This window comes from Antechinus flavipes, chromosome 4 (assembly GCF_016432865.1).
Source record: "Antechinus flavipes isolate AdamAnt ecotype Samford, QLD, Australia chromosome 4, AdamAnt_v2, whole genome shotgun sequence".
Taxonomy (NCBI): Eukaryota; Metazoa; Chordata; class Mammalia; order Dasyuromorphia; family Dasyuridae; genus Antechinus; species Antechinus flavipes.
Window position 1 is genome coordinate 17,058,744 of NC_067401.1, and position 10,232 is coordinate 17,068,975.

At 47.0% G+C, this 10,232-nt stretch overlaps 1 protein-coding gene across 2 annotated transcripts; it reads right to left on the reverse strand.

The window, feature by feature from the left end:
- Positions 1 to 948: 948 nt before the first annotated feature.
- On the reverse strand, positions 949 to 10,009 carry BCL7B (BAF chromatin remodeling complex subunit BCL7B). Of its 2 annotated transcripts, none has more exons than XM_051991910.1 (6): positions 9,817 to 10,009; positions 5,942 to 6,017; positions 5,090 to 5,186; positions 3,249 to 3,419; positions 2,408 to 2,487; positions 949 to 2,150 (listed from the first exon to the last, which is right to left on the reverse strand). In XM_051991910.1, the coding sequence occupies exons 1-6, from the start codon at positions 9,906 to 9,908 to the stop codon at positions 2,058 to 2,060; spliced, it is 609 nt and encodes a 202-aa protein (XP_051847870.1). In that variant the 5' UTR covers positions 9,909 to 10,009; the 3' UTR covers positions 949 to 2,057. The 2 variants fall into 2 exon arrangements, with proteins under 2 accessions (XP_051847870.1, XP_051847869.1); XM_051991909.1 differs by lacking the exon at positions 9,817 to 10,009 and adding an exon at positions 6,110 to 6,306.
- Positions 10,010 to 10,232: the final 223 nt, after the last annotated feature.

Below are 10,232 nucleotides of genomic sequence, written 5' to 3' on the forward strand. Positions count from 1 at the left end.
AGCAGGATAATTTGCACACCGTCAGCACTTAATAAGTGCTTTCTCATTCTCCAGTACTTCTGTGGCCTCTTTTGGTTTTAGAGCAATGTTCCAAGCTAGGCTTTCTAAAGTGTCACACAGGTGGAGAAATGAGGGTCCCAAAAGGGCCAAGCAGCCTCTTTGAAGGCAGAAATTCTCATTTTCTTCCCAAGAAAGATGGAAAGTAGGAAAATATTTGTCAGAAGTAACTTTTGTTTTTAAATTGTGATATATTTACAATTATAAGGAATCAGATGGACTAGTGAAGCAGATTGAGTGAGGAAAGACTCTATAGCCATAGAACCTAGGTTCAGTCATGTCTGAGAGGGGCCTCAGGTGACCCCAGAGGAGTCCCTCGGTCTCCACTTGGAGCCAAACAGAGTGGGTTGGCTCAATTAAGTTATCTCTGAGGTCCCTTCTAAGCTTTAAATTCTGTTTTCCTTAGTCCCAATTGTGCCGGTTTAGCCTAACTAAATAATAGCCTAACTCATCGGTTCCCTGTGGGAAATCTTCAAAGGCTGACCAAAAAAAAATGTCTTTGCAGTGAAACCTCTGTACCAGCTACAGCAGCTCCCAGTGGAAATGGAATCCCCCATTCATCTTGACTCCTCAGAGGCAGGGAAGCTGGCCTCCTCCCTGGGGGTCAGAGAGCCCAAGACCAAGAGATCTGAATCCCTCTGGCACTCTCGTTCATCAAATCTCCCAGCTGTCTCAAGACAAGTCACTTAAATAGGGGGGTGAAAGCCAGTTTCCTAATTTTCCACCAGGGCAGTTGTACTAGATGCCATCTGAGATCCTTTCCTTTCAAACTTAGGATTCTGGGAAGATTCTTTCTATCACTTTTTCTGGGAGTGCCAGAGCTGCAGGCCCTGATGAGCCTTCTGTCAGAGAAACAGGGAAGAGAAGCAAAGTACTCACACAACAACAAAGTGTATTTCAAATAGTTTAATTTTAAAAATATTCTATTCAGTGCTAAAATATGTCTTCACTCATAGTCGCCCATTTCAATTTTCTTAAACTTCTTTTTTAAAACAAAAAATAATATCACAAAGTTCGATTCAACATGCAGATTTCAAAGAAAAGAAAACTTTCCAGAAAGTCTGAGCTGAAGAGGAATTGGGTTTGGTGTTCCCAGAACCTCACACTCTTGCTGGGACGTAAGCTTTAGCAGCAGTGCTGACCCAGGACTGGGACAGGGGCCACACCAGAAGGGAGGGGACAGCAGGAAAGGGGGGTGTGTGAGGAAGGGGAGTTAGAGGAAGAGAGCAGCCGGGGGAGAGCTCAATGGGAGACAATTGAGGAAGAGGCACAAGGGCCCAGGCAAATGGAAATCCATGTGATCCACTTCCAAGCTCAATCAGGTGGTAAAGAAGCCTCCACTAGGCCATGGCACGCAATCCTGACCCTCTCCTCTCCAATGCCAGCCCCAGCCCCACTCCTACCTGAGGCTGAAGGGCTCACTCTTGCCCTTGCCGGGAGAGGTCGCCAGCTTATGGGCTTTGTCCACAGCCCCAACAAGGGTCGCTAGGATCCCCTGAAGTGCTGTGTCTCTACAGGGCACTTAGCCCTCTCGGCACTATACTCGCTGGCCTAGCAGGTCAGCCCAAGGAGCAGAGGCCACACAACTAGGGATGACGGCTGATGCTCTGGGCTTGGCTACAAAAAGGCAGGGGCAGGGCCTGACACCCAAGAGGCGAGAACTCCACTTGGAGGCCCGGGTGCTCTGGGGATTCCCAGAACCCAGTGCTTGCGGAACTCCTGGGGCCAACCACTTGCAGCTTGAGTCCCCTAAGGAAAGCAGAGGGGGAGAAGCAGCCCTCTTCCTAGGAGCAAGCAGACAGGTACCAGGGACACAAAGATGCCGCCACACCCCACGTCCCTCTGGCCACCTTCCCTCCTGAGGCCTTTCAGCCCCGGGGCTGAGACACGCAGTCTCCGGACCCCAATGCTTGCCTTCACCCCAGCAACACAGCACAGCCAGGACCAGAATTCAATAAATAGAGACTAGGGGCCAAGCGGGCAGGGGCACCAGGGCGTCGCTAGCTTTCTGACGCCGCCTGCAGCACGGCAGACTGCTCCACACAGAAACGCTTTAGTGGTGGGGCACCTGAATCCTCTTCGTCCTCTGCAGCCTAGGGAGAAGGCAGAGAGGCCAGTCAGAGGAGCTGCGCTGTAATGTCAGCCTGAGGCTCCTAGCTGCTGCTCAGCCTTCGGGGGCCTCAGCCATGCCTTCTAGCACACAGCCCGCTCTCCAGTCCTTGCTGGCCATCAGGCACCTCCTTCACAAGCTTGCTTCACCCCACCTTCAGCATGGCCGTTCCCCAGATCAAAAAGCAACCATCTTTTCAAAGATTTCTTGGGCACTAGAAAATCCCCTGACTTTCCTTACCTGTGTCTCCAGTGGGACGGGTTCTTCCTTGGTGAGGGTGGGAGGTTCATCAGCCACTTCAGAAGCAGGCAGGGATGGTTCTGAACAGGGAACAAGGAGACCCTAACCACAGGCCCTCGTTGAGGAAGCTGACCTCTCCAAATCAGGGACCTTGGGCTCCAGGCAAACAGAATTACTTGCTATTTTCAAATACAAATGATTGCTTCCAATTTCTACACCAAGGCCCCAGGACCTTCCTTGTCTGACACACCCTATCCCTTCAGGCAGCATGGCAGAATAGACAGGGCACAAGGCCTGGAGTCAGGAAGAGTTTTTTAAATTTTGTCTCAGACACAACCTGTGGGATCTCAGACAAGGGCCTCGGTGCTCTCATTTTATAGTCCAGTGGTCCCCTACAGGCTCTGCCTGTGGCCATTCCTTCCAATCCTCCAAGAAATATTCCCTGTTCCCCTCTCCTCACCCAAAAGGGTTGCCTTTGTTCTCCAGACATAGCACTTGCTACTTCTCATTTCATTTTCATATTGACATTCTTATTCAAATCTGACAGCATTAATTATAACATGACAGCAAATCCACTACATGCTGAGATGAATGACCCCCATGTTCACTGTTCCCTTCTGTTATCAATAGCTGGACAACTTCCAGATGGGAATTAAAGCATTAGCCAGGCAGCCCATCCAAAGTGACCTTTCAAATACCGCTCCCCCAACTCATCCTCAGGTCTTCTTCCCAATGTATGCTGGGTGATTCAAAGCTTCTACTCTTTGGGCTTTGTTTTGGCCAAGAAAAACAACACAGTGACACCTTCGGCACTGGTGTCCCTCAAAGCCCTAGCACTTACCCTCAAGGATCTCTTGGCCTAATGTGGGTGGCTGGGAATCATCTGTTCGGAAATCTGAGGTGTGCGCTGGGCTCAGTGACTCACTCTGCTGGGGGCTGGGGCTCGAGTTAGTGCTGCTGTCCACCTTGAGCTGATAGACATCAGACATGGAGCTCTGGTTGCTGTTCTCATCTGAAAGCCAAGAACAATCAAGAAAGGAACTTAAGGGAAAGGCAGGTGCCTGAAGACTAGGCACACGTAGGAGTAGCTCTGAATCAGGCCAAAAGCTTGGCTTCTCCCTAGGCACTTAAGGGGGCCCCTGGAGCCTGATCTTTCCTGGGCATTAACTGTACTTTGAAGCCCTGCACAGTGTTATCAGGTCTGTCTTTTTACTAATTCAAACATGTTTTATTTTAGTGCCGATGTAGAATCAAGATGGATTTCTAATCTTTATATCTGTAAGCTATTTCTGCTTTAGGAGGAAGGATCACTGTCACAAAGACAATATCCATCCCATCCTCCTTCTGGCTGTGGATCTTCTATTTTTATAAAATATCATCCAAGCACTTGGGTAGATTTCACAGAAAGCAGAAGCCAATCTCCCACCTCTGGCAGAAATGGTCTCCAAGGTATCGGGTTGATGAATGGTTTTTCCTCTCTGCTTTAATACTTCCAGTGACAAGGATCTCACTATAGTACCTCATGTTTTTATAAAGTTCTTCCTTAAGGAATAAAAGGATCTATAAATTAGGTACAACCATTGGAGAGGAAAAAAGGTTTCTGATTACAAGATTTCCTCTAGTCAAATGAAAAAGGCCTCATTCTCAAGCAATTCTTAACTTGAATTTTATGGTAATCACCAAACAAAAAATGAACTTTCCCAAGCCCAAGCACAAAAGTTTGTACAATTACTAAAAGAAGAAAAATAGAAGCTACAGTCTGTGTTGCACATATCCTAGAAAAGAACAATCTTTCCCAAAACTAAGGAAACTTCCCTTATGGCTTGCTTAAAAATACACAAAAGGGACACATCCTCTGCAGTGGGGCTAACAAAGATTTTCTATCTAATTCTATCTAATGGCCAGTTGCTGACTATTTTAAGGAAATCAGGTACACTCTCTAACTTGATTAGGTCCTCAGTTCCAGAGTGAGATCCTGTTACTGCATCAATTTAACTTTGAGTCCCTAAGACAAGGCGTGGGGTAGTAGGCTTCCAATGGTCAAATCAGTCAATAATCATCTATAAGGATTCACTGTGGGCGGGTATTGTGATAAAGACAGGGCTTTCAAAGAAAGGAAAAACTAGCTCTAGTGCTCAGGGAGGAGCAAGTAAATAACTGGGTCATCCAGCAGAAACTAGGAGAGCAGATTGAAGTTCAGCTGAAAACGGAAGGGTCTCCAGCTAAAGATGGAATTTGAGTCATCTCAAAAAAGAATAGAGGAACTCTTCCACATTCATATGGAGCGAAAAATTCATCTATTTCTTCTCTATATGACTTTTACCCACCCCTCAACCAAACATGCTCAGGTCCTTTAGCTATTGCTGAATCACTCTGACTGATGACCAGCAGCCAGATCCGGCAGCTATTCATCCTCCCAGCATCAAATCTATGGGGGAGACAAGAGGATGGCATTGAGCATATAAAGTCAATCACCAAGCAGACTGTCAATAGCCATTCTTGTCTTTCTCCCATTTCCCCCACTAAACAGTTCCTGTATGGTCAGGACCAGAATTCTACCCTCTGGGTACAAGGGTAAGTGAATCAAGAAGTAATGACTTTGGCCATTCTGTACTAAAAAGCTTAGAATAATTGAACATGGGTCCTATAGTTTAAAAAAAAAAAAAAAAAGCTAGAACTTACCTTGGAATTCCAGAAGGAGAGAAGAGTTGGCAGAGGCGTCAGAAGGAAAACCATTAGGTTCTCGGGCTGCTGAATTATTTGATTTTGATTTCTCCTTCTGGAAAAAGAACCACCCAGGGGTCATCAGGCAGAGAGCTGACCGTGAGTTTTACCAAGTCTGTTGCTGTTACCTGAGAGAATGCTTGGGGCACCAACAAAAGGGCATGAGCGTTTTTGGAGGAGGGCATGAGCGTTTTTGGAGGAGGGCCTGAGTGAAGGATGACAGCAGCAGAAGAGAATGTATATGTCTTCTACTCAACCTGTTCTATCTTTCCAATTCTACCTTTGAGATCTCTCCTCGGTCAAAAATCAATCAGTCAATAATGATTAATTAAGCAGCTATCATGTGCCAAGAACCATTTACTAAGAACCAAGGATACAAGGAAATATAAAACACAGTATCTGCTCTCAGGAAGTTCACACTCTAATGAGTGAGATAGAGGCAAACAAGCTAGAAGTGAGAGATAACCAACAATTTCTTCTGAGAGAAGTGAAGCTAAGCAAGACTGTCTCTGGCTTCAGGAAAAAAGGAGATGACTTTCCCCCAGCAACAGCACCTGGAATCCAGCCAAAGACCAGGAAGGACGGCCAAGGGGCCCAGCAAGGGGTACAGGCCCCACAGCCCCAATTTTATAAGATTAAAGGCTACTTATGGGGGAGACCAAGAGGAAAAAATGTCTTCACTTCCAAATTCTGGTCAACAACCTTCATTGACTAGAACAGTAGCCTACCCCAAACTGTTCCATGTTACTATTGGTCAGGATAAGGAATAATCTCAACACAGAAACAAGGAGGCAGGAAAATTGAACTCACCTCTTTGCTGTCAGCTACTGGCACCCATTTAAATATCCTAAGGGATGTGTCACCCACAGTTACCCACTTCTTCTCCCTAAAATGAAGACACTGGTTAGAGATGATCAAGGAGACCAAAAAGAGCATGAGCTTATAGAATTCCCTCCTTCTCTTCTTAGAGCTTCTTACCAGGGAGCATCTCTGCTAGGAATTCTCTTCAAAACAAAGACTGCTTGGAAGTCACCTCCTCTTGGGAGAGTTTTAAGTCTGACTACATATGGCCACATTTCCAACATTAGGCTGTTTGCACTGAAATACAACTTGTACAAAGTCTTTTCTTCTCCTAGAAGGCAGCAAGAAACACCTTTCTAGACTCAAGCACCGCAAGGCTAGAACTGGAAGAGATGAGGAAGTACTAGGACACATTTCCCCCCAGGAAAGCAAGATGTTAATTTGCATTTTCTTATGCAGTTGCTAACAGAAAACAACACAAAAATCTGCTCCAGGGACATAATTTCCTTTTCCACCAGTGTACAGTTTGAATTCTCATTAGATTACAAAAACCAGGACCTTTCTTTCCACTTCCTCTCCCTTCCCCTCCTATCACAGGAGGGGGTCTCTAGGCAGAATGAGTGCTAAGTACCTGGAAACAAGTAACCAACCAGCTTTATCACAAGAAAACACTTCTGACAGCAAGCCAGTGAGATGACAGGAGGGAAGGAAGGGATGGTGATTCCCAAACCTGCCCCCTTAAGTGCTTTATGAAATAGCTGGCTATGTGATCAGTAATGTCGCCTCAATTTATCATCTATTCCATAAAATGAAGAAAATTCTTGTGCTCTCTCCACAGATGATTAACACAGAGAAATGTTTTTCCCCTCTCTGGGGGGTTGTAGTGGGAAAAAAAAGAATTGGTAAACCACAAAAGTGTTTTCTGCAGGTGTTATAATAACGGCTAATTTAAATAAAGGGAATTGGGGCAGGCAGCTACACTGAAAAGGATCTGGGGGTATGAGAAGACAGGTTTCATATGAATCAGCACTGCAATGTTGACCAAGAACCGATGTGATGTGGAGGAGTGGGAGGGACACTGTGAGACAGTTTCCAGGAACAGGGTGTGCTGCTCTCTCTCCAGATTCACATGGAGCCACAGGGTAAGGGTGCTGGTCAGCTGGAGAGCCTCCAGAGCAGAACCATCACAGAACAGAGGAGCTAGAGATTTTTAGCAAAGAGAAGTCTTCAAGGAAATGACATCAGCCTCCAAGAATCTGAAGGACTGTCCAGAGGATGAGATACTAAAAACAAAGGGTAAAACCTGCACATTTAAGCTTGACTTCAGGAAAACCTAAGACCAATTGGGGCAGTGTAGAATTGAATAAGCTGTGGTACCTGGGAAGGCAGATGGGGGCACCACAGTGCGCAGAACACGGAGTCAAGAGAGACCAGAACTCTGATAAGACCTCAGACACTTACATTTATTTAGCCCCTTTTCTCAGCGGTAAAATAAGAATGATAAAAGCATCCACTTCCCAGGGCTGTAATCAGGACAAAATAAAATTAAATAACATTTGTAAAGCATCTAGCACAATGCCTGTTCCCTTCTCTGAGAAGTCTTGGAGGAGAGGCTGGACAATCACTTATTTTGGAGAGTCTTGAACACGGGTGGGACTAGATGCAGCTCTACAGTCGAATGCTACTTTTGAGTCAGGAGGATTTGGATTCAAATCCTGCCTCTGACACTTACACTCAGCATTGGCTACATCCCTTCTCCAAGTTAAGTCATCTATAAAATTAGAAGTGAAAACTAGATCACCTCTTAAGATCCCTTTCAACGAGAGCTATAATCCTCTAAATTCAATTCAAATTTTGAAAAAGTTTTTCAGTTAGTCGTCCAATTCTTACTATGATTACTGAGGTTATGGCCTTTTCAGTATGAAATTAAGACTGCTATTTTGAAATTTTGAATTTATAATTTCTTGACTTCAAAGCTTCACAGACATCTCATTAGTTCTTTCTTTAAAAAGAAAAAGAAGTGGTAGGGAAGGGAACGTGTATTCAGAAGGCAGGGGAACAATGAAATGAAGTACCTGTCCAGGATCATTCTAATGAATGTCTCTGATTATGTCAGGAAAATAATCAAGTCTCAGGACTCCAGGTTCTCTAACCAGATCAAGATAAGTCAAAAGGAGACTCCCTTGTAGCTCCTAATATCAGTATCTTGAATGTATTATTTAGTATACAAGTTAGGAGATAATGACATGAATATAACAGTAAGTTTCCTTTTGCTAACCTGTTACTTCTCTCAACTTCACAATGAGCGATACTTCAGAAACAAAGAAACAAACAAAAAAATAAAACCTTATTAATTCTAAGTAGTAAGAAGGTAATTTAAAACTCTGTCTGAGATCTGTCATCAGGAACAAGTAAAATAAGCTACTGATTATTCTCAGAAATCTCCCCCCACATACACAAAGAATAGGGTTCTACAGATGTTGACTTCACAAGACAAAAGGGAGGGGGAACAAGGAAAAGTCTGGGATGAGATACATGACAAGTACCAGGAAGCAACATAGCACAGTAGAATGTGCACATGACTTAGAATGCCAGGACAATATGTTTGGAGCTCAGATTCAGAAGGAACTTTCCATGTCAGCTAACCCAATGCCCTTATTTTACTGAAACCCAGACATTTCCTTCACTTGTCCAAAGTCGAGAGCTACATAGTAGCAAAGCCAAAATCTGAACCAGAATCCAGATCCCTCTTTCCATAGTTCCACACTGTCTGGATAAGTCATAAGCAGAGCCTCAGCTTGAGCATTTTTAAAAAGAAAAGGCCAAAAAGTGACATCTCTTACTAAATCAGGAATACCCCAGGGTCCAGCCAGTGCAACTCTTTCAGTGGGTAGCGTCAAAAGAAAGTTCTTTTGTATATTATTTACATCACTGGCTACCGCCTTCCAAGGAAAAGTTACTTCGTATAAATTTTGCATTTAAGTTTCTACTTGAGACTCTGCTCCCTCCAAAGGAATGTAAACTTTATGGCAGGTTTGCTTTTTTTGGGGGGAGGGGTCTTTTTATTGCTTAACAATATGTAGCAGGCTGTAAGGCTTTATTTAAAGCCTTGCTTGAAACTCATCAGTCAACAAAATTAAGCCGAAACACACTGAGCCCTGGGGATAACTTTACGAAACCTCAGCTCTCAAGGAAGTTACAGTCTAAAGGAAACACTTGCACAAAATAATACAAAGTAATTGCGGGGAGATACTACTTGCTAGATGGGGGGAGGGTGATTAGGAAAAGGACTCGTGATTCAAAAAGGTGGCGCATTCAAGTTACCAGGGCCAAGACACAGAATGAAGACTAAAAGGAGCGCTGACGTGGTCTGACTTGTCAGAGGCTGAAAGCCGCCCCCAGCATGGGAGATACCCCGAGGGCCAAAAGAGTAGCGGCAGGGGAAGGGGAGAGAACCTTAGGTCACAGCCCTTGAAGGGAGGGCCGCGGGGGTTCCGTAGGTGCCCCCAGATGAGGCTGAGTCCAGGAGAGAGAACAGGGCGCGCATTTTTTGTAGCCTTAGCTGCATGCACCTGCTTCACACGCAATCCCGATCAGAATAATCACCGGCTCCGAAGGGGCGGGCCCAGCATCACGTGCGAGGGCGGCTCCGGACGCCGGCGGCGCGCTGATTGGCTGAGGCCGGCGCGTCCTTTTCCTCAGCGCAGGCGTAACAGCAGATGGCTCCTCCTTCCTCCCCTTTCCCCCCGCCCCCCGCCCCCGGCGCCGGCCGGCTGGTTCCCACCCTTCAGCCCGCCCCGCTCCCGCTCCTCCGTGGCCCCGCGCCCTGCCCCCTCACCCGACACACTTCACCCCCCCCTCTTCCCCCCCCGGCACCTTCTCACCATTTCCGCACTTTTTCGATGGCCGCCATCACCTTTTTGATGTCGTCTTTGGCCCGGCTGCGGGTCTCAGCTCGGACGGACCGACCCGACATGGCGGCGGCGGGAGCGGCGGAGGCCGGGGCTCTGCTCCCAGGACACGGAGAAGCGCGCGCCGCACGCGCCGCCACCGCTTGCCCGCCGCTGCCGCCGCCTCAGCCGCGTCACCGGCACCGCCCCCGCCCTCGCCCTCCCCGCCTCCCTCTGCCTCTGCCTCCGCCTCCGCGCCCTCCTCCTGCGCGCGCCCCGCGGGGCTCGCGCTCAGCCCAGCGCGCCTGCGCGGCTCTCCCGGGAAACCCCGCCCCCCACCTGCTCTCCCCGGTCCTGGGCTGAAAGTCGGGAGCGGGGAGGGGAAAAGGGAAAAAGTAAAAGGGAGAGGG